The 24,274-nt window shown below is 45.6% G+C and overlaps 1 protein-coding gene across 1 annotated transcript; it reads right to left on the minus strand.

The window, feature by feature from the left end:
- Positions 1-4,548: 4,548 nt before the first annotated feature.
- On the minus strand, positions 4,549-23,137 carry LOC147663533 (uncharacterized). The gene is made up of 3 exons (XM_086950382.1): positions 22,622-23,137; positions 14,840-14,903; positions 4,549-5,042 (listed from the first exon to the last, which is right to left on the minus strand). The coding sequence occupies exons 1-3, from the start codon at positions 23,135-23,137 to the stop codon at positions 4,549-4,551; spliced, it is 1,074 nt and encodes a 357-aa protein (XP_086806508.1).
- Between the last annotated feature and the right edge of the window lie 1,137 nt (positions 23,138-24,274).

Below are 24,274 nucleotides of genomic sequence, written 5' to 3' on the forward strand. Positions count from 1 at the left end.
GTCTCAGTACCAAGATGGAGAGCATGGACAGAAAGTCCACAATGGGGATGGACGGTAAGTCCACAAGGGGGACAGAGGGGCATATTACCTACAACATGCGATAAATATCGCTATCGATATTTAGCGGGAAAAATGTTATCGCCAAGCATCGCATGGAAATATCGCCGCCGTAGCGAGGTATTACCAATACCCCGCAAGGCGGCAATATTTCCCCAGAAATGCAATAAACGCGTGCGGTAAAACTAGCGTGACCACGCTAAGCCGTCGCCCGCTAACGTGAAAAAATTTGCGTTGGGCCTATCAGCGATGATTATCGCTAAACCAATAGGCCCAGGGCTACCATATAACGCGTTAGCGGGACGAAAAAATGCCAGCTAAACTGAAAATCGTTGCTAAACATGGAGAATAGTCAAAATGATGGTGAGCAGCCAGGGACTAGTGCAGAGGGCACAAACAACACCTAGGAAGGCCAGGCTGAGAGCCAGGGAAGGGGCAAGAGGAAGAGGAACCCAAAGTTCACTCCAGATGAGAACCAGGTACTGGTTGAGGAGGTTACGCGTCACCAGCAGGAACTCTTCGTGAGTTCCACCTTCCCCATGGCGAGGAAAAGGGACATATGGCAGGACATAATGACCAAGGTCAATGCCGTGGGGGAGCACAAGAGGACAGTGGAAGAGTGTAAGAAGCGGTGGCCCGATACAAAAAGCAAAACAAAAAAGAAACTGGCAGCAAACCTAAGGGCAACAAGTCTGACGGGAGGCGGTGGACCAGCTCCACAGGAGGAGCTGGATGAGTTGGAGGAGTTGGTAGCGAACGTCATCAGTGATGAGACTGTCATCGGAGCCACAGGCCAGGATACTGCTGTACTGAAAGTCACACAACAACACCAGGGTGAGTGTCAAACAGGAACAGGTGGAAGTGGGTGGATGGGCACAGTGGCATTCATGTACCATGAAAGTCTTTACAGTGCATACCCTCATGTACTGTAGAGCAAGTCCTGGAGAGCCCGGGTCATGCCGGCATAGGGACACATCACCAGGAGGATGAGGGCAGATGTTTTGCTGTTGCACAGTTGGCACATAATGTCGTCAGTGGCAGACATGAGTACAGGCAGGGTGCTCTGGACTTGAATGATTCAGGCCTGGGATGGGTACAGGATGTTGTTGTCTACCAGGTGGTGGGCCAGTTGCATGTTGAACAATTCCCAGTGATCGGCCCTGGAAACAGGAGCAGGGAGAAATGCTGGAAGCACTTGAGGTCCTTGTGGCCTGGCTTCGGCTAGTTGAGGAGGGTGTAGATTTAGTTGTGTTCCAAGCTCCATGGAAATATTGCTGTACTGTAGTCAGCTCAGATAGCAGCATCTGCCATGTTATGTACATGGTGTGGGAATAGGTGTGACAGGGAGCGTGAGTACATAACCTTGTGTATCTTTGTAGCTGTTGACATTGGACCGGGAGGTCAGGTGGCATGCGCTGCTGGTGTACACAGGGGAGGTGGGCCCTGGCATAGGTTGGGTGGGTGTCGTGTTGAAGCTGTCATGGATATCAGCGAGCTAGCAGTAGAAGATGGCTAGTGAGTTGCACAGTTCTACTCAGGGAGTCATGTTGTTGGTGTTGGAGCTGGAGCCCGAGAGTTCCCTTACGATGCAGAAGAGACCCTTGCTCCCGTGTGTGTTGTCATCCAGTTAGGTTTAGAAGGAGCAACCCTTGGCCAATCACAAGAGGTGGAGATGTATGTGTATGGCATCCTTGTGGTCTGTGTGGTTGTCTGGAGTGCTTATGGTGACCAATAACCACTCCTGTTTCCGGCATCCAACTCAGGATACACACCAGCACATTGGTGAACGTGGCGACTGGCCTGCTGGTGTGGGTGTAACAGGGTTCCTTGAGTGGCACAAGTGTGTTGTCACAGTTGTACATACACTGCCTGAGGTGGCGGCCTGCAGCGTTGGAGTTGATGGAGTTGTAGTGTGGCCTGTGGGTAAGGGTGGTGATTAGCTGGTCTACAGTCACTCTCCTCCAGCAGTGGTGAGTTACCCATTGTGTGCGGTGGTCTGTGGACTGTACATTGAAGAGGGAATGGATGCAGCACGGTACAGTCCTGTGGAAACAGGTGTTGTGTACTAAAGTAATGTGGGTGCCTGTGTAGAAGGTGGTGTCCAATGTGTGACCAGCCGCGTATTGACGAGTTGGCTGAGGCTGAGGTTGGCTAGTGTGGCCTACAGGGTACTGGAGTTGGTGTTGTTCTTGTTCCTGAGCTGGAATGTCAGCTCCACGAGGAGGATGTAGTCTGTGGAGGTGAGTGCATGGTTGCAGGCGAGGTAGGCAAGGGATTTGCTCAATTGACAATGTGGTCTGGGGGGGCTGGAGATGAGTGTACCTCTGAGGGTGGTGTTGGGGTTGGTTTGGATCTGGAAGTGGAGATGTCTGGCAGTGTTGAGGAATTAATCTGCGTGGGTGGTGAGCTTGAGGGTGGCAGTGGTGAACCAGAGGGTGGTGTGAAGAACAAAATGGTGGCAGGTGTGAACCAGGGGGTGCTATGAGGAAATAGTGGGTGGCGCAGCTAAGCTGCCTGGCAGACCTGTGTGTCTGAGCCCCGTGCTGCAGAACTGCCCCTGAGCCCTCCCAGTGTGAATATATTATTTAGCACAATTGCCTGTGGGCCCTCAGGGTGTGAGCACATATTGTGCCAAGTTACCCCCTGCCCCCAGTACATATATACCCGTAACGCACAGCACGATCATGCCCTTGCACCATGAAGTCTTGTGCCTGGATGCTCCATATCTGTGTAGGTGGTACCACCGTCAGTGCAGTCAAAATGTAAAGTCATAACTACCTACACAGCACCAACAAACATCTGTCCCCCTTGGCACAGGTATGTGCATGTACCATGCGTGCAGCACCTGCATGCCCCTGCACACTACTGTCCAGCGCCAGCATAGTCCTGTATGGGGCATTTAAGTATGAGATGTGACATTGTCCATCAGCAGCAGCTGCATGCGCATTAACACACTGAGCAGGATCTGAATGGCTATGTACCAACACGCGCAGCAGAGCAATCTTGGACATCTGTAGGATTCTGGGGTCCAGAGCCAAACGTATATTAGCATCCATTACTTTCCCAAGCCCCATCCCTGTGAAGCTCCTGTGACAAGGTGCCTGCATTCTCCTCACCTGCTGCTCTGCTTGGTCTCTGACCCCTCCTAAACAAGATGCATGTGAACTCCCATAGAACGTCTACCTGTTTGGCAACCTCCACCACACACTAGCAGTATGAAACATTTCCTCGGCCGTACCCACTATAACGGGCAGTACACTCAAGGGACCTTGTTGCATTATGGTGTGCTGGCAAAGTGACAGGCACATGTGGGCACATATTTGTTCAAATTGCAACAAAATCCACAAGTACGCCAGTAACTTTGCAAACCTGTGGACTGTCTTGCCATTTAGTGCAAAATAGCAGAACGCAAAGTAGCTGGGGGCATATTACCAAGCAATAGCGATAATTATCTCCGAGCACCGAGGATTTTTACCGCTGAGATACCTTGATATTATCAAGGTTTATCTCAAAAGCGGTAAAAATCCTGCGAAATGCATGAATATCGCTGAAAAATCAGCGATATTCATGCATTATTATGACAATGCTCTTAGCCATGTTATCCACCTTCCATTGGATAATATCGCTAAGAACTGCTTTTAGCAGGCGTTAGCTTTTGGAGATATTCGCGCTTAGCGTGAATATTTCCAAAAGTTGTTAATAGGAGTTAGAGATGTTAGCAACTGTTTTCAGTCGCTAACATCTTGGCACGCCCACTTGCATGTCATTAGCGATAATTATCGCTGACATGCAACGTGGGCCCCTAAATGCCTGCTATCATCTACAAGCTGTCGCTAACTGGTGTTAGCGACAGCTTGGTAATAGGGCGACAAAATTATTGCCGCATTAGCCGGAAAAAGTCCAGCTAATGCGGCAATGATGCCCTTGGTAAAATGCCCCCAGATTTGGCCCATACACAATAAATCCAATGTAATCTGTCAACCATGCATGTCAACAGATACCACAGCTACGGTTTACTTAACACTATACATGCATCCCAGTAACAGGTTGCATCCAAAGTCACACATACAGGGATCACACAAGTGATGACCTGAAAAGCATAGAATGTGTGAAGACCCACACTCTGCAACCTACCTGACACCAATGCAAGTAGTAACAAATTCAAAAGTATTTATTGTATGAAATATAACCTATCTAAAACTACACTAAACACTAAAACTAACACTATATCTAAAATCCCTACACACATAATAAACTAAACTACACATGTAACACTAACTAACTACAAAAGGACATAAACCCCCACCCAAAGAGAAAATAAACTTATCCCCAACACTATCTTAACCTAACAATATCACACTACACTAAACTAACTATACCTAATCTAAAACTATTCTACATCTAAATACTAATATACAACTATATACAAACACAAAACTAAGAACAAGGAAGGAAGGCAGAAGAGGGGTGTGGGCCAGAAGAATTCCAGGACTACGGTACCCCAAGTTTTACGGCAATGTCATTCACCCGCCGGTTCAGCGTTACCAGTTCATTGCGCACATCCAGGAGCAAGTTGTTGTTCCTGGCCAGCTCTGTAAGAATTTCTGGTTGCTTGTCAGCCCTTGCCGGCGTTGTGGTGGGTGCCCCCGGATCCTGCCCTGGTGTGTACTGGCCAGCTCCCTGGCTGGGTGCAGCTTGAGTTGGCCCCTGGCTGCTGGTACCTGGAATGGCTGATGTGCTTGGTACCGGAACAGGTGAGACCACTGTGTCAGATTTTTTTCCACCGCCAGCCTTGCCACCAGCCTTGGATTTGGTAGATGAGTCAATGTGTCCCACGGCCTCTGGCATCGAATGCCAGGTCCCATCCCGCCGAGCAGCAGCGCATCTCCGTGCCATGGACCTGAACCCCTTCTTGACCCTGCGGATGTGAAGCCACCGTTCCTTAGCCACATTGAATGCATGGGTCTCCTCTGCATTCATGTTGTCTGAAAAAAATGGGATTCACTGGTTCATTTGCCTATCATCATATTATTTGGCACAAATCACATACCACATGGGAGGCAACACACATGTCACATCCTGTAACGTCTCAAAGTGACCTGACCACATAATTGACAAGCCCTACTTTCCACTATACAGGCCCTGGAACGTGACATGACAGTACATGGCAGGTGTGATGTACTGACAAATCATATGCCAAATGAGAACATGTCACCATCGTGCATCCTGAGAGTGTGCAAGTAGTCCAATTAACATTAGTAGTGTGGCACTACCCCTCCATGGGCAGCCCCACCCTCATCTGACCCTGTGACACACTGCTGCTACTGCTGTACGATGCACATGTGCAGACATGTGTGGTAGTGTGGCACTACCCCTCCATGGGCCGCCCCACCCTCATCTGACCCTGTGACACACTGCTGATACTGCTCTACGATGCACATGTGCAGACATGTGTGGCTATCTGAAAATGTGTACAGGTCATGTAGTCACTGACAAGACAGCCACTCTTTTACATGTTTGCCAGTGTGGCTGTATGAATATGTCAATGGAAACTCTATGTAAGCTCAGCCTACATGCATGGGAAGAAGACCGGGACACCCCAACCAACAACAGGTGTCAAGAATATCAAGGAAGTTCTCCACATTATTGCTGCGTACATCGGCAGGAAACAGCTGCAAAACACGCCATAAAGGCCTTGACAATATTGTATTGTATTGTATTGTATTGTAAGGGACATTTATAAAGCGCGCTGACACCATGGGTTTCCTGGCGCTGGCAGACTGCTGGGGGGGGACTGGGAGGAATTAGCCAGATTGAGGGAAGAGCCAAGTTTTTAGGGATTTACGGAAGAGGGTAAGGGAATTGGAGGTTTTGAGAGAGATGGGGAAAGAATTCCAAAGTTTGGGGGCCAGAAATGCAAATCTCCGGCCTCCAGATCTGCAGAGTTTGACAGGGGGAGTGAGTAAGAGGTGCAGATGAGAGGATCTCAGGTTCCGAGAGGGGCTATAAGTCCTGATGAGAGATTTCAAAAAGACAGGACAGGAACCAGATAAGGATTTAAAGGTGATGCACCTGAGAAATTACAAAGCTGTGCTGGGGTTAAGGATCTATCCTAAGTCCTATGCTGTTCAATCTATACTTGAGTCTGCTGGGCAACGTCGGGAAATTGTACGGCTCATCTAAGCGTATTGTATGCTGACAATAACCAGTAACTGAGTACGTGTGGGACAAACTACACTGACACACGTCTCTGTTGTACAAACAGCATGTTTTACATGAGTAACTAGAAGACCATCAACAAACTCAAACTAAACAGCAGTAAAACAGACCTCATTCAGTTTGGCAGCCCTGAGGTATCTTGGTCACATGAAAGGTGGCAGCTGGAACTGTGCTCCTGTCCCCCTTGCAAACATGTGATCTTAGACCTACGACTAACAAAACAACATGCCCTGTCCTGGACAATATTTACAACAAGGGGTGGTGAGGGACAGAGTCTCTGAATTAAACAGAAAGCTCTCACCCAGTCAAGAGATCAGGGCTAGATCCAACACCGTTTTTTAGCTCACTGCACCATCCCAGTTTCAGAACCTGGCTGTATGCAAATTAGTCTGTTCCTGTCCCTGTGCATGATGGGAACAGGGCAAACTAAACTACATAAGCCAATTCTTACACTGGGAAGGAAACAAGCTCCCGGGGACCGGTTTCTGGCATTACAGCCGTCTTCGGCCCGGTTTGCTTGAATCCTGATGGTGCAATGAGCAAGGGTCTCACATCTGAGAATACCCTTCCACGCTTAGGGTGGACAAAAATATTTACAACAAGGGGTGGTGAGGGACAGAGTCTCTGAATTAAACAGAAAGCTCTCACCCAGTCAAGAGATCAGGGCTAGATCCAACACCGTTTTTTAGCTCACTGCACCATCCCAGTTTCAGAACCTGGCTGTATGCAAATTAGTCTGTTCCTGTCCCTGTGCATGATGGGAACAGGGCAAACTAAACTACATAAGCCAATTCTTACACTGGGAAGGAAACAAGCTCCCGGGGACCGGTTTCTGGCATCACAGCCGTCTTCGGCCCGGTTTGCTTGAATCCTGATGGTGCAATGAGCAAGGGTCTCACATCTGAGAATACCCTTCCACGCTTAGGGTGGACAAAAATATTTACAACAAGGGGTGGTGAGGGACAGAGTCTCTGAATTAAACAGAAAGCTCTCACCCAGTCAAGAGATCAGGGCTAGATCCAACACCGTTTTTTAGCTCACTGCACCATCCCAGTTTCAGAACCTGGCTGTATGCAAATTAGTCTGTTCCTGTCCCTGTGCATGATGGGAACAGGGCAAACTAAACTACATAAGCCAATTCTTACACTGGGAAGGAAACAAGCTCCCGGGGACCGGTTTCTGGCATTACAGCCGTCTTCGGCCCGGTTTGCTTGAATCCTGATGGTGCAATGAGCAAGGGTCTCACATCTGAGAATACCCTTCCACGCTTAGGGTGGACAAAAATATTTACAACAAGGGGTGGTGAGGGACAGAGTCTCTGAATTAAACAGAAAGCTCTCACCCAGTCAAGAGATCAGGGCTAGATCCAACACCGTTTTTTAGCTCACTGCACCATCCCAGTTTCAGAACCTGGCTGTATGCAAATTAGTCTGTTCCTGTCCCTGTGCATGATGGGAACAGGGCAAACTAAACTACATAAGCCAATTCTTACACTGGGAAGGAAACAAGCTCCCGGGGACCGGTTTCTGGCATTACAGCCGTCTTCGGCCCGGTTTGCTTGAATCCTGATGGTGCAATGAGCAAGGGTCTCACATCTGAGAATACCCTTCCACGCTTAGGGTGGACAAAAATATTTACAACAAGGGGTGGTGAGGGACAGAGTCTCTGAATTAAACAGAAAGCTCTCACCCAGTCAAGAGATCAGGGCTAGATCCAACACCGTTTTTTAGCTCACTGCACCATCCCAGTTTCAGAACCTGGCTGTATGCAAATTAGTCTGTTCCTGTCCCTGTGCATGATGGGACAGGGCAAACTAAACTACATAAGACAATTCTTACACTGGGAAGGAAACAAGCTCCCGGGGACCGGTTTCTGGCATTACAGCCGTCTTCGGCCCGGTTTGCTTGAATCCTGATGGTGCAATGAGCAAGGGTCTCACATCTGAGAATACCCTTCCACGCTTAGGGTGGACAAAAATATTTACAACAAGGGGTGGTGAGGGACAGAGTCTCTGAATTAAACAGAAAGCTCTCACCCAGTCAAGAGATCAGGGCTAGATCCAACACCGTTTTTTAGCTCACTGCACCATCCCAGTTTCAGAACCTGGCTGTATGCAAATTAGTCTGTTCCTGTCCCTGTGCATGATGGGAACAGGGCAAACTAAACTACATAAGCCAATTCTTACACTGGGAAGGAAACAAGCTCCCGGGGACCGGTTTCTGGCATTACAGCCGTCTTCGGCCCGGTTTGCTTGAATCCTGATGGTGCAATGAGCAAGGGTCTCACATCTGAGAATACCCTTCCACGCTTAGGGTGGACAAAAATATTTACAACAAGGGGTGGTGAGGGACAGAGTCTCTGAATTAAACAGAAAGCTCTCACCCAGTCAAGAGATCAGGGCTAGATCCAACACCGTTTTTTAGCTCACTGCACCATCCCAGTTTCAGAACCTGGCTGTATGCAAATTAGTCTGTTCCTGTCCCTGTGCATGATGGGAACAGGGCAAACTAAACTACATAAGCCAATTCTTACACTGGGAAGGAAACAAGCTCCCGGGGACCGGTTTCTGGCATTACAGCCGTCTTCGGCCCGGTTTGCTTGAATCCTGATGGTGCAATGAGCAAGGGTCTCACATCTGAGAATACCCTTCCACGCTTAGGGTGGACAAAAATATTTACAACAAGGGGTGGTGAGGGACAGAGTCTCTGAATTAAACAGAAAGCTCTCACCCAGTCAAGAGATCAGGGCTAGATCCAACACCGTTTTTTAGCTCACTGCACCATCCCAGTTTCAGAACCTGGCTGTATGCAAATTAGTCTGTTCCTGTCCCTGTGCATGATGGGAGCAGGGCAAACTAAACTACATAAGCCAATTCTTACACTGGGAAGGAAACAAGCTCCCGGGGACCGGTTTCTGGCATTACAGCCGTCTTCGGCCCGGTTTGCTTGAATCCTGATGGTGCAATGAGCAAGGGTCTCACATCTGAGAATACCCTTCCACGCTTAGGGTGGACAAAAATATTTACAACAAGGGGTGGTGAGGGACAGAGTCTCTGAATTAAACAGAAAGCTTTCACCCAGTCAAGAGATCAGGGCTAGATCCAACACCGTTTTTTAGCTCACTGCACCATCCCAGTTTCAGAACCTGGCTGTATGCAAATTAGTCTGTTCCTGTCCCTGTGCATGATGGGAACAGGGCAAACTAAACTACATAAGCCAATTCTTACACTGGGAAGGAAACAAGCTCCCGGGGACCGGTTTCTGGCATTACAGCCGTCTTCGGCCCGGTTTGCTTGAATCCTGATGGTGCAATGAGCAAGGGTCTCACATCTGAGAATACCCTTCCACGCTTAGGGTGGACAAAAATATTTACAACAAGGGGTGGTGAGGGACAGAGTCTCTGAATTAAACAGAAAGCTCTCACCCAGTCAAGAGATCAGGGCTAGATCCAACACCGTTTTTTAGCTCACTGCACCATCCCAGTTTCAGAACCTGGCTGTATGCAAATTAGTCTGTTCCTGTCCCTGTGCATGATGGGAACAGGGCAAACTAAACTACATAAGCCAATTCTTACACTGGGAAGGAAACAAGCTCCCGGGGACCGGTTTCTGGCATTACAGCCGTCTTCGGCCCGGTTTGCTTGAATCCTTTTGTAAATCGATTTTGGCCACTATAGGTGTGGCAGGGTATACTCAGACATGAGTCCCTTTCTCACTGCTCCATCAGGATTCAAGCAAGCCGGGCCGAAGAGGCTGAAATGCCAGAAACCGGTCCCCGGTAGCTTGTCTCCTTTCTGGTAAAGAATTGGCTTGGTAGTTTAGTCTGCCCTGTTCCCATGATGCACTGGGCCAGGGACAGACTGATTTGCATATAGCCAGGTTCTGAGCTGGGATGGGGCAGTGAGATAAATAACGGTGATGGATCAAGCCCTGATCTTTGGACTGGGTAAGAGTGGTCTGCTCAATTCAGACACTCTGTTCATCACCACCCCCTTTTGTAAATCGATTTTGGCCACTATAGGTGTGGCAGGGTATACTCAGACATGAGTCCCTTTCTCACTGCTCCATCAGGATTCAAGCAAGCCGGGCCGAAGAGGCTGAAATGCCAGAAACCGGTCCCCGGTAGCTTGTCTCCTTTCTGGTAAAGAATTGGCTTGGTAGTTTAGTCTGCCCTGTTCCCATGATGCACTGGGCCAGGGACAGACTGATTTGCATATAGCCAGGTTCTGAGCTGGGATGGGGCAGTGAGATAAATAACGGTGATGGATCAAGCCCTGATCTTTGGACTGGGTAAGAGTGGTCTGCTCAATTCAGACACTCTGTTCATCACCACCCCCTTTTGTAAATCGATTTTGGCCACTATAGGTGTGGCAGGGTATACTCAGACATGAGTCCCTTTCTCACTGCTCCATCAGGATTCAAGCAAGCCGGGCCGAAGAGGCTGAAATGCCAGAAACCGGTCCCCGGTAGCTTGTCTCCTTTCTGGTAAAGAATTGGCTTGGTAGTTTAGTCTGCCCTGTTCCCATGATGCACTGGGCCAGGGACAGACTGATTTGCATATAGCCAGGTTCTGAGCTGGGATGGGGCAGTGAGATAAATAACGGTGATGGATCAAGCCCTGATCTTTGGACTGGGTAAGAGTGGTCTGCTCAATTCAGACACTCTGTTCATCACCACCCCCTTTTGTAAATCGATTTTGGCCACTATAGGTGTGGCAGGGTATACTCAGACATGAGTCCCTTTCTCACTGCTCCATCAGGATTCAAGCAAGCCGGGCCGAAGAGGCTGAAATGCCAGAAACCGGTCCCCGGTAGCTTGTCTCCTTTCTGGTAAAGAATTGGCTTGGTAGTTTAGTCTGCCCTGTTCCCATGATGCACTGGGCCAGGGACAGACTGATTTGCATATAGCCAGGTTCTGAGCTGGGATGGGGCAGTGAGATAAATAACGGTGATGGATCAAGCCCTGATCTTTGGACTGGGTAAGAGTGGTCTGCTCAATTCAGACACTCTGTTCATCACCACCCCCTTTTGTAAATCGATTTTGGCCACTATAGGTGTGGCAGGGTATACTCAGACATGAGTCCCTTTCTCACTGCTCCATCAGGATTCAAGCAAGCCGGGCCGAAGAGGCTGAAATGCCAGAAACCGGTCCCCGGTAGCTTGTCTCCTTTCTGGTAAAGAATTGGCTTGGTAGTTTAGTCTGCCCTGTTCCCATGATGCACTGGGCCAGGGACAGACTGATTTGCATATAGCCAGGTTCTGAGCTGGGATGGGGCAGTGAGATAAATAACGGTGATGGATCAAGCCCTGATCTTTGGACTGGGTAAGAGTGGTCTGCTCAATTCAGACACTCTGTTCATCACCACCCCCTTTTGTAAATCGATTTTGGCCACTATAGGTGTGGCAGGGTATACTCAGACATGAGTCCCTTTCTCACTGCTCCATCAGGATTCAAGCAAGCCGGGCCGAAGAGGCTGAAATGCCAGAAACCGGTCCCCGGTAGCTTGTCTCCTTTCTGGTAAAGAATTGGCTTGGTAGTTTAGTCTGCCCTGTTCCCATGATGCACTGGGCCAGGGACAGACTGATTTGCATATAGCCAGGTTCTGAGCTGGGATGGGGCAGTGAGATAAATAACGGTGATGGATCAAGCCCTGATCTTTGGACTGGGTAAGAGTGGTCTGCTCAATTCAGACACTCTGTTCATCACCACCCCCTTTTGTAAATCGATTTTGGCCACTATAGGTGTGGCAGGGTATACTCAGACATGAGTCCCTTTCTCACTGCTCCATCAGGATTCAAGCAAGCCGGGCCGAAGAGGCTGAAATGCCAGAAACCGGTCCCCGGTAGCTTGTCTCCTTTCTGGTAAAGAATTGGCTTGGTAGTTTAGTCTGCCCTGTTCCCATGATGCACTGGGCCAGGGACAGACTGATTTGCATATAGCCAGGTTCTGAGCTGGGATGGGGCAGTGAGATAAATAACGGTGATGGATCAAGCCCTGATCTTTGGACTGGGTAAGAGTGGTCTGCTCAATTCAGACACTCTGTTCATCACCACCCCCTTTTGTAAATCGATTTTGGCCACTATAGGTGTGGCAGGGTATACTCAGACATGAGTCCCTTTCTCACTGCTCCATCAGGATTCAAGCAAGCCGGGCCGAAGAGGCTGAAATGCCAGAAACCGGTCCCCGGTAGCTTGTCTCCTTTCTGGTAAAGAATTGGCTTGGTAGTTTAGTCTGCCCTGTTCCCATGATGCACTGGGCCAGGGACAGACTGATTTGCATATAGCCAGGTTCTGAGCTGGGATGGGGCAGTGAGATAAATAACGGTGATGGATCAAGCCCTGATCTTTGGACTGGGTAAGAGTGGTCTGCTCAATTCAGACACTCTGTTCATCACCACCCCCTTTTGTAAATCGATTTTGGCCACTATAGGTGTGGCAGGGTATACTCAGACATGAGTCCCTTTCTCACTGCTCCATCAGGATTCAAGCAAGCCGGGCCGAAGAGGCTGAAATGCCAGAAACCGGTCCCCGGTAGCTTGTCTCCTTTCTGGTAAAGAATTGGCTTGGTAGTTTAGTCTGCCCTGTTCCCATGATGCACTGGGCCAGGGACAGACTGATTTGCATATAGCCAGGTTCTGAGCTGGGATGGGGCAGTGAGATAAATAACGGTGATGGATCAAGCCCTGATCTTTGGACTGGGTAAGAGTGGTCTGCTCAATTCAGACACTCTGTTCATCACCACCCCCTTTTGTAAATCGATTTTGGCCACTATAGGTGTGGCAGGGTATACTCAGACATGAGTCCCTTTCTCACTGCTCCATCAGGATTCAAGCAAGCCGGGCCGAAGAGGCTGAAATGCCAGAAACCGGTCCCCGGTAGCTTGTCTCCTTTCTGGTAAAGAATTGGCTTGGTAGTTTAGTCTGCCCTGTTCCCATGATGCACTGGGCCAGGGACAGACTGATTTGCATATAGCCAGGTTCTGAGCTGGGATGGGGCAGTGAGATAAATAACGGTGATGGATCAAGCCCTGATCTTTGGACTGGGTAAGAGTGGTCTGCTCAATTCAGACACTCTGTTCATCACCACCCCCTTTTGTAAATCGATTTTGGCCACTATAGGTGTGGCAGGGTATACTCAGACATGAGTCCCTTTCTCACTGCTCCATCAGGATTCAAGCAAGCCGGGCCGAAGAGGCTGAAATGCCAGAAACCGGTCCCCGGTAGCTTGTCTCCTTTCTGGTAAAGAATTGGCTTGGTAGTTTAGTCTGCCCTGTTCCCATGATGCACTGGGCCAGGGACAGACTGATTTGCATATAGCCAGGTTCTGAGCTGGGATGGGGCAGTGAGATAAATAACGGTGATGGATCAAGCCCTGATCTTTGGACTGGGTAAGAGTGGTCTGCTCAATTCAGACACTCTGTTCATCACCACCCCCTTTTGTAAATCGTTCTCTGTCCTGGACAAAGCTCGTCAGCCAGGTCATTTTCACCTGCTAAGGGTTCATGTGTAAAATATAGAAAACTCCAAATGCCATCCTATTGAAGCAAGGAACCCTTTGCTACAGGGCCTGCCCATCAGCCACACCGATGACAGCAATCCTCAGATTTAATTACTACATTTAAAAATTTGTGTCAAACAGCAGACCCTGCAGAATCTGGCAGCCATACTGACTCACGCCCTGTCACCAATAACCCCTTCAACACCTACATAGAAAATACACCACAGGCTAATCATGCGGCTGAAAAGGAAGTTTAACAATCAGAGTTGCACGCATGACATCCTGTCTAGCCCTGGACCTAAAGACCTCATAAAGGAGAAGAACTGGGATGGGCAAAATAGACCACTTAGATCCTGGTATAAAACATTCATGACCCAGTCTTGTGTTAGTCCCTCTCAACATGGCTACGCTAGGTAACATCTCTTCCCCTTGGCGGTGTAATGAACTGCCCCCTCACCCATTATCCATCTATCAACACAAACTCTCCTGTGAAAGTTGGTAAACTTGCCAGTTCCTAATATGTGGTGCAATATTGCCTTGAACCTCTATGGCACAGTTTCATCTGATTTACACTACAAAAGGACCTTCAAACCTTGTGTGGATGATATGTGATCTATTCATACCTTACACATGACATGACCTTAACCGGGCATGATATGGTTATGTCCCAGGGCATATAAGTAAACCTCAATGTCCGCCTCAGTGTCAGTGTACTGCAGATGAAGCGTGGATACATTATTCTGGCTGGTCTTGATAATATGTAGCCCTGTGTGAAACTCCTGTAGCGTAATGCCTGCATGATCCCTGGATCATTGGCTATTTATCTATAATCTGTGCTGGATGTCATGCACAGGTAATCAGAGCACTTGCATTGTCCCTTCATGGAAAAAGTCACAACTTGGATAGATATGCGTCTAACCACACTCTTATACATATTGTCTGAATAATAACATAACAATACTCAGCACCTTGTGCCAGTGACATGCGGAACACACCAGCATTGCAAAACTACCGTGTATTACTTAATGACATCCATTACATCACACATGGCAATTTACATTACAATTACTCACCAGTGGCTTTTGGGTCCTTGAAACGATCCACGTCACCCTGCGTGATGGGTCGCCGACCATCTGTGAGTGAACCAAATGAAATATGTGTCATTGCATGGCATCCAGAGATGTTACATAAACATGATGAACACGAGGAACAACTTTTCAGTCACAGGAAATGCTACATCACTTTGTAGGGGATTCACACATTGTACAAATGACTCTGTGCACTTTGATTGGCATGCACACAAGGGCTTGCCAATGCAGTGGTGGCCAAACATAACATAACCACAGTCATACATGAACATAACAGTTGGGTTATGCCATTTCTAAGCACCATGTCCACACAGCCTTCATGTGTACGCTGTACTGCGTATGATGGTAACTATGCATTTAGTAAGAGGCTGATACACAGTCCTTTGGGATGTAAAACACTCTGGAGATGTCAAACTCCCGCATTGCATGATCACCTGGCAAGGATATATCTACACATGACCCATGTACAGGGGCCGTGTAGATACAGTCCTGCTGCTCATGGATGTGAGCATCTGTCACACTGTTTACTGTCCTGCACATAGGTCACACACACACTGGCACTGCTCAGATATGTACAGTTACACATACTGGACACACACACATCATCCTGCGCACAGTCACTGCTCACATCTCTTTGACTGACTACAGCCGTGATGGGCTCATAAATGCTAACATCCTCTGTGCCTTGCACCCTTACTGGCATGTGGTCATTCACCATCACATAGTAATGTGACTGCAAGTGACACACAGAAAACCTCAGTCCCACATCTGGTCTGCATACTGCAAATATGTGTTCACACCTCAATGAGAACGTGACTGCTCACTCCAACTGTCAAATCATGGAGCTATACAAATAGGGACATTAGCATTGACTACTCACACACCTACTCTACTGTAGCACACCAAGGGACAGTATTACAGGTAATGGTGCATCCCACCAAATCAGCATGGAGGCAAGAGTAAATGTGCACCATGGCCCAACTCACATGGTGAACTGCATGTCCCATGCTGCGCACCATGCTGCTAAAATGGCACATATGCATCAGGCATCTGTGCTGTAAATGCAGTGCATTGCAGGAGTTGTGAAGCATGTGGGGCGCAGCTCCTGCAATGCTCTTGTTGGCCCAATCTTGTCAATGCTGCGTCAATCCTCATGCCTACTTCAGGCAGGCCCAGAGATAAGACGCAGCATTGCTATGAAAGTGAATGACTGAAACCTGATATATTTCACTCTGTCACTTTACAGAGGTGTTCCTGTGTATGAATGCCCTCCCCTGCGCCAGAACGCACCCTAAAGGTGCATAACTTTAGAATGTGACGATTCTCCCAGAGTTGTGATATTGTACATACCCTGCACCATGGCGCTACTTTCGCGCTGCCGCTTTGTCACATAAGTAATGCAACTGCACCGCCAAAGAAACCTAAGTGGCTTGTAAACCTGCTAAAATGTGCCTGGAAGTGGGAGTCCAAATTAATCTTAACTAAAGCGAATCATGTGCAAATCACATAGGGACATATGTATCAACATTCCCTTTTGCGATTACTAAATAGCGATTTTGAAGGATTCGCTAATTTGAAATTGCAAAATGGTAAGTATGTAGGAAATCGCTTATTGTTAGCGATACATTAACATTCCTAAATTGCGATTAGCAAATTGCTAATCTCAAACTTCCCAATTATTTCTATGTGCCAGGAGGCCCATAGGAAATAACTGGAAATTTGCAATTAGCAATTTGCTAATTGCAAATTGAGAATTTTTCCTAGGGTGCAGGGGTGTCACAAGAACACCCTGCAGCACCCGTGAAAATGACATGTGTGCGCATATGGCGCACATACATGCCCTAAGGGCATGTATGAGTGTCACATGGCACCTTTTGATGTTTAAAAAAAAGCAAATTTCAAAAATAGCGCTACTTACCACCAACTAGAAGTAGGTGGTAATTTGTGAATCCTAAATGGCAATTTGGAATGTTATTTGCCTTTATACATTGCATGTAAGGAATTGCTAAAGTAGCTATTCCTCAAATGCACTCGCTAAATAAGGAAAGGAAAATTTAACGATTCCTTACTTTGCACAGAAAATGTCACATAAATACCATTTAGCGAAAAAGGGTTCACTGACGCCACAAATCAGCGAATGTCTGCGTTAGCAAACTATTTTTGCCTTGATACATATGGCCCATAGGGAAATGACATTGTCATCAACACTTTGTCACAGTATCACAGTAACGAGTCAGCATGTACATGCCATACACACATGTCACACACGTAACTCACGTACATTACATTTGAACATTAAAGTGAAATAATGGCTTTTGGACTTACCACCCTGTATGCCTGGCATCACTCCGGTGTAATCCAGGAGGTAGGCCTCCCGCGCAGTCATGTCCTGCCAGCGGTGCTTCCACTGGTGCACAGAGCGTGCAATCTTAAAGTAGTGCTCCATTTGGAGCCTCACACGCTCCCAGCGCACATTACGCGCCCCCACAGCATACCCCTGCAGGATGCGCCCCCCCGCCTCCAACATATTTGGCAGATAAAATTTAATCAGCCATAAAAACCCCCCCAATGCCTCCTCACTCATCCTCCCCAAGCTCCCAACAGCAGGCATCTCCCTGACCCCCGTAACCCACTTTAAACTAATAAATAATAACCCACTTAACGAACTCCCTCTACAAAAATACAAACTAACCCCTAAATAAACTCTACTAAACAGAGGACACTAGACACACAAACTGTGTACAATACAACAAATACAACTAACAGACACTGCAGACAAATCAGAGGACAGTAGACACACAAACTGTATCAAATACAACAAAAAGTACAAACAGACACTTCAGACAGGACAGAGCACGCAGCACCACTCTCCAAAACCAACTTCCAACACAGCAACCACCATACACCTCCTCCACTCAGCCCATGCACCAGCAAGTGTAGAAAAGAGAAAGTGAAAGTAAAAACCACACCCATGTGACAGGAAGCAGTAATACACCACTTCCTGTGTTTACTGCAAAAAATTCCCACATAGCGACAAAATTATTGGCGTTAGCGACGAAAATCGTGCCATTAAACGTCGCTATGGTAGTTATATACAAAATCGATCGAAATGCGACCCGTTTTTTGTATTTGCGATGAAAATATATTCGCTAAATGTCGCTAAGCGAAAAAATAATTGTATCTGATTCCTAAATGAATAAAATCATGGATTTCCAGGTAAAAATATAAATAAATACCAGAAAACATAGGAAAAATTTTGACTATATTTGTAATCCCACCAACTTTTTTTTTTAATGATTAATAGGTGTAACCACAAATTAATTTTAATAGAAAATAAAATCTACACAAGAGATAGGGGTCAGGGAACGTGATCATGCACAGATTTCCTACAGGAAAAATATTAACAATTAATGCTACAATGCTGTTTCATCATGGTTCTGTTGAAAAGTATGGCAGGACGTTCAATGATTCACTTCCAAATGCATTTAAATAGACGTTACTGGTCAAATTCTTTGTTTTGCCTCTACATGTCATGCATTGCGTAAAATGATGACATACCATCATGCAGATGTAGAAAGGCAACACACAATAGGAGATCAGAACACCACAAACCATACATCATGGTGCAGATTTACAAGTTTCTTGCACCCCTGAAAGTCAGCATCAGCTTTACATTTTGTGTGGCTGCTGTATCCGGTCGGAAAAAGATTGCCGCAGAGAGACGCTGAATCTTTTTCCGACCGGATACGAATCCAGATTAACACGGACGTATTCCTTCGAAAATCGGGGACACAATGCAAATCTCTACGCTACTCGATACGTAGAGTGGTCCCCTATGCTCAGTGCCCGGATCCATTGCCTTATCCTAACACTTAATACGCATCACATCCATGCTGGCTGTGGCGTTCTGCACAATTACTGTGGCATCCCTGCAGACATGCAGGGAGCCAACAGGTATTGGAATTCTGCACCTTATTGTCGGACACTGGGCCATAGGAGACATGTAGTACGCCATAACGTAATGCCGGCAACCATGGCATGGCCATTGTGGCTAGCTGGACACCTAGCTACTCCCCTATTGGAATACTGATTTTAGAATGGGTGGTAGTTTTGCAGTAAGTCATTATTACACCAGGACATGTATCAGCCTTCCATTACTCAGTCCACACTAAGGATGTGGCTGGTGCGTCCAGATAGGTATCTTTCATCCAAATGCCAAACAGCAAGAACCTAAAGCAGGACTGAGATGAGCCACACACTAAGGGGGAGGTGATGTCAGTCACAGTATTGTGTGGAATGATGAGCATATGAGATGAAGTCCCTCAAGGGCTGCCAGATAGCCAGTGTAAATATGCATCACAGTCCAAATAATCAAGCATTGTGTTAAGATACACTCCACACTCATTAGGCTTTTTCCTAGTGCTAAGGCAGAGCCATTTTGGTATGTCCCATAGAAAATAGGCACTGTGAGACGACCATGTACCACTACTACTTCTCATGTGAAATCTCCTCAGATCATTCGCCATTTGTCAAACAGAGGTCCTTTCCTCTAAACAAGTATGATCAGACAATGTCATGCTGTATCAAGGTGTAATGAACAAATGCATGATTGTTTGTGGCAAACAGTGATGTAATTCATCTCCCATGTCACATTGCAAAAAGAATAAATAAGAATAGGAGCAACCATCAACTTAATGGAATCTAGTCGACCCCACCAAGAAAGAAAAAGAAGATTCCAAGAAGAAAATAATTGATCAATTCGAGAGAGGACAGCAGACATATTTAATTTAACAAAGGAAGAAATAGAATTAGAGAACCAGGTCCCAATATAGTTAATCTTAGTGCTATTCCAGGCAAAACCAGTGGAGGAAAAGAAATGAGGGAGACAAAACTTAGTCAAAGGGAGTATTTCTGTTTTATCGGAATTGCTCTTATAACCAGATACAAGAGAAAACGCTTCGAATTCAGACAATAAAGGAGAGATAGACGATTCCGGGTGTGAAATAAACAAAAGGATGTCATCAGCATATGTAGAAAGTTTTAATTGATGGTCACCATAGGGAAAACCAGAAATGGAAGCATTCTGGCGAATGGAGGACAAAAAAGGTTCAAGGGCCAAAACAAAAAGAAGTGGAGAGAGAGGGCAACCGTGACGAGTTGGCCAGTCACAAGAACAGAAGCCTTGGGTGAAGAGTAAATTAAAGAAATGAGAGAAATAAATTTGGAGCCAAAGCCAGACCAATCTACTCTGTCAAAACTTTTTCAGCATCGACAGAAATAGCAGCTAAAGGCATTGAGAAAGAGGGGGCTTTATTTAAAACATTCAGAAAAAGACGAGAATTATCAGAAGTAAGCCTCCCTTTAATAAAACCGCATTGTTCTTTACCAATAAGATGGGGCATGAAGGAATCCAAACGTAATTTGGCGAAAAGTGGATAAAATAACATTGACTAACGAAATGGGACAATAATTTTTACAAAGTTTATTGTTACGACCTTCTTTCGGAATGAGACATATGGTGGCATCTTGAAAAGTACCTGCAGCTGTACCAGAGGAAGAAAAGGATTGAAAAAGCAATACAAGTTTGGGTAATAAAAGGTCAGAAAAATTTAAATAAAACTCCACCGGAAAGCCATCGGGACCAGGAATTTTACCCTTAGTGAGAGAAGACAGAGCCGTATAAAGTTCATGAAGGGAAAGATCAAAGTAAGAGTGGAGCATAGCAGAGGTAGGAGGGGATTCTGGAGTGTAAAGCTGTTGATAGAAAAGTTGGAATTGTTCAAGAATCTGTTCATCTGTATGGAGAAGAATATTGTCAGAGGAAAAAATAGATTCGATGGAAGTACGAGATTTGAGATAGTTAGGTAAAAGCTTTCCAGATTTGTTACGACCTCCGTAATAACGCGCACTACTACGAAGAAGAATTGAGGAGGCATTATCCGTGGTAAATTTATTGAAGGAAAACTTTGCACGCAAATGTTCTGGGGACATACATTTATCTGAGGAGGTATAGAATGGATTTCTAATTGTTTAATATATGCGAGAGATGACACGTTTTTGGAGAAATTGTTTCTCTTTCCTAGAATAAAAATCAATAATAAATCCCCTTGCAGTAGCTTTAAACGAGTCCCAGAAAGTATGAGGAGGAATGTCAGGAGTAGAGTTAGTTTGAAAGAAATCATTAGTAAAAGTTTGCAATGAAGAAGAGAAATTAGGGTTTGGGATGAGGAGGAAGTAGATCAATATCCGTTATAATGGGAGCATGATCTGAAATAACAATAGGTTCAATAGAGGAAGATAAGAGATTCTGAGTGAGAGATTGAGAGAGAGAAATATAGGCTAACCTGGAAGAAGAAGCATGAGGGTGAGAGAAAAAAGAGTAATCTAGAGTGTCTGGATGCGTGAGTCTCCAAGAATTTGAAAGATTTGTTTGAAGTATAGTGTTCAAGAACTGCTTATGAGGTTTGTGGGGAATGAAGCGAACAGTGAATTTGCGATCAAGAAATGGATCAATAATTTGATTACAATCTCCTCCTAAAAGAAAAAAGTCATATTTGTGTTGTATGCATTTGTTTGTGATTAAAGGCCAAAACAAACAATCAGGTTGAGTAGGACCATAAATATTAAAAACAGTTAGGGAAATAGAGTTAATCAGTAACCTAACCAAAATCCATCTCCTTTCCGAATCCTTTTCCTCTAATAATACTTTACATTTTAACTTTTTATGAATTAAAATAGCAACTCTATTTTTTTTATTGGAAGAGGGCGAAAATAAAACTGTACCCACCCAATTTATTTTTAACTTAAGGGATTCAAGGTCATTAAGGTGAGTCTCCTGTAAAAGAACAATATCAGGGGTATAGGAGGATAAGTGAGAAAGTACTCTCTGCCGCTTAATGGGGTTAATAAAACCTTTTACATTCCATGAAATAACTCTAAATTTGCAAACAGGATAAAAATGATAAGATCAAAATTTGCAAAAAGGTATATAAACAACATAAAGCCGAAAGGAAAAATATAGGCAATATCAGAAGAAGAGGAAGGGTGAAGGAGAGCAAGGGAAAGGAAAAGAGAAAGGAAGAAAAAGATAAAAGATGAAGAAAGAGAAGAGACAAGGGACACGAACTTGCGATGAGGAATCTGAAGATAAATAAGAAGACGAAAAACCACATTTGCAAAGAGCAATACAATGGAAACAACAAGTAAACATATAATGGAGTATTCCAAAAAAATTCTCATATTAAAGCTGAAAAGAAAACATCAACAGGATAACTGTGAGCAGATACAGGAAAAACAAAACAAATGCAAATGCCCATACAATTCAGCCAGTAGGAGGAATAGAAGTATCCATGCCGCTGTTAGACTGGATATGAATGAAGTTCTGAAGTTCATTAGGATCCAAGAAGGTCCAAGTACGATTCTTGTAAGTAACCTTAAAGGTGCATGGATGGAATAAGCCGTATCTTGCGCCAAGAGATCTCAGAGGAGCGCAAAGATTCAGGAATTATTTTCGTCGATTTGCAGTAACATTGGAGACATCCTGAGAAATAAATACTCTGACCAAGCCAAGAAATGTAACATTTGGCCCTTGCTGCAGAAAGGACAGAAAGTAAGTCAATACATTTCAATAAAAGAATAATGACTCCACGTGGTTTTGATGAAGTAGATGAACGAGGACCAAGTCTGTGAGCTCTCTGAATACTAAGAGAAGTCGTAGGAGGCATGTCCAGCAATTTCGGAAGAAAAGGAGCGAAGAAAGATACGGGATCATCACTCTCCAGGGATTCAGGTAATCCGTAAATACGAAGGTTATTTCTCCTGTTCCTATTTTCTAAATCCTCTGTATGCTGTTGAAGAGCTTGGACAGACTTTTCCAAAGTAGAGATACTTTGAGAGTTGATTTGAATTTCCGTAACTTGTTGTTCCACAGAGGTAAGCCTGCTACCCATAGAAGACCATTTGTCCTTCAAGAGTTGCATGCCACTACTAGTCTCCTCTACAAATGGACGTAAAGCACGAATTTCCTCCAAAATTAACTCCATAGAGATAGTAGAGGAGGATTTATCAGGAGACGGAGGATCGTGTTTCAAGCGCTTGGTCGTCGTATTAGGAGGAGAAGCTTTAGTAGACTTAGACTGAGAAGAAGAAGAGCAATTAGTTGTTACGCCAGCCATTTGTATTTCTGTAACCGGAGAACTTGGGATTGAGGAGTGTGAGGCTCGAGCAGAGTTGGAAGGCACAAAAACAAATTTGGGTTTGCGCAGTTTTCCCATAGACATGAAGTATAGCAATTGTAGGTAGATAGTCAGAGTATTGAGTATAGGACAGAAATAAAGAATTAAGTGCAGCCTGTTTGCAGAGATAAATTGAATAATGCAGCAAACTCAAAATTACACAGGTAAATCAATTATCCGTAGTGCAGTGGATGGAAGGAAGGAGTCCACTGAGAAGATATAGTTGTAAAGTTCAATGTCAATCCAGAGAGGTATGTCAGGAAAATGAACTTGAAGTTCCAAAATTGATGGCTGAAAGATAGCAAGTGCACAGGAATTACAATGGGATCAATGTTGAGGATAACTTAACGCCATGAGCAAAAAATATGCGAAGCATTCTGTATAGTATTAAGGAATATACCGCCAATGTTAAGGAGGTTGAAAGGCAGCATAGGCAGAGGGGTGAGAACATACTGAACTTGTTCCAAAACACGCTAATTCCATCATAGATCAACAAATTCACATATAATGTAGAGAATTCAAGATGGCAGATAATGACGTTCAAGGAAAAATTCATGTGATAAAATTAAGTGCAACGCACTGGAGGCACAAAAAAACAATCCCATCCTGTGGACCAGGTATGTCGATGTGAAGCGTTGCCAACAGGGACCCACAGTCACTACAACAACAGGGATAAAACTGCAGAAGAAAGGTTGGTGCAAATAAGCTATTCCTGTATGTGGCCAATTTAAAATGCACTGAAATGACTCCCAACTCTGGTACGTATTAGGTGAGTAGGTCACATGCATAAGGCAGAGAAAATAATTCCCAGGAGAGCTGTGTAAAATGACCACGCATCACTGAGGTGCACCAAACTCCATGAAATACAACCAATGTTATTCTTGACAGGGTTGCCTGAAGCACAAAGGGAGCTTTCATTCAGCTCAGGACACGCTTGAAAACAGAAGAGCACAGAATTCCACATCAATCCTGTATTGATTCCATATGTGCGCTAGCCCTCAGAAACAGTCAATGCGCAGGTTCCTTCATAAATGCGACACAGTCACTCGCGCTGTGGAGAACTCTAAAATGGCAGCTATGTTGTAAAATGAAAAGAAAAATACAAAGGGATAAAAAGCACGCAGAGAAAGACTCCATTGGTTTAGAAATTAGTTAACATCATGGGGCCAAGAGCTGCAAATA

The sequence above is a fragment of the Lissotriton vulgaris genome, unplaced genomic scaffold (genome assembly GCF_964263255.1).
Source record: "Lissotriton vulgaris unplaced genomic scaffold, aLisVul1.2 SCAFFOLD_1204, whole genome shotgun sequence".
NCBI lineage: Eukaryota > Metazoa > Chordata > Amphibia > Caudata > Salamandridae > Lissotriton > Lissotriton vulgaris.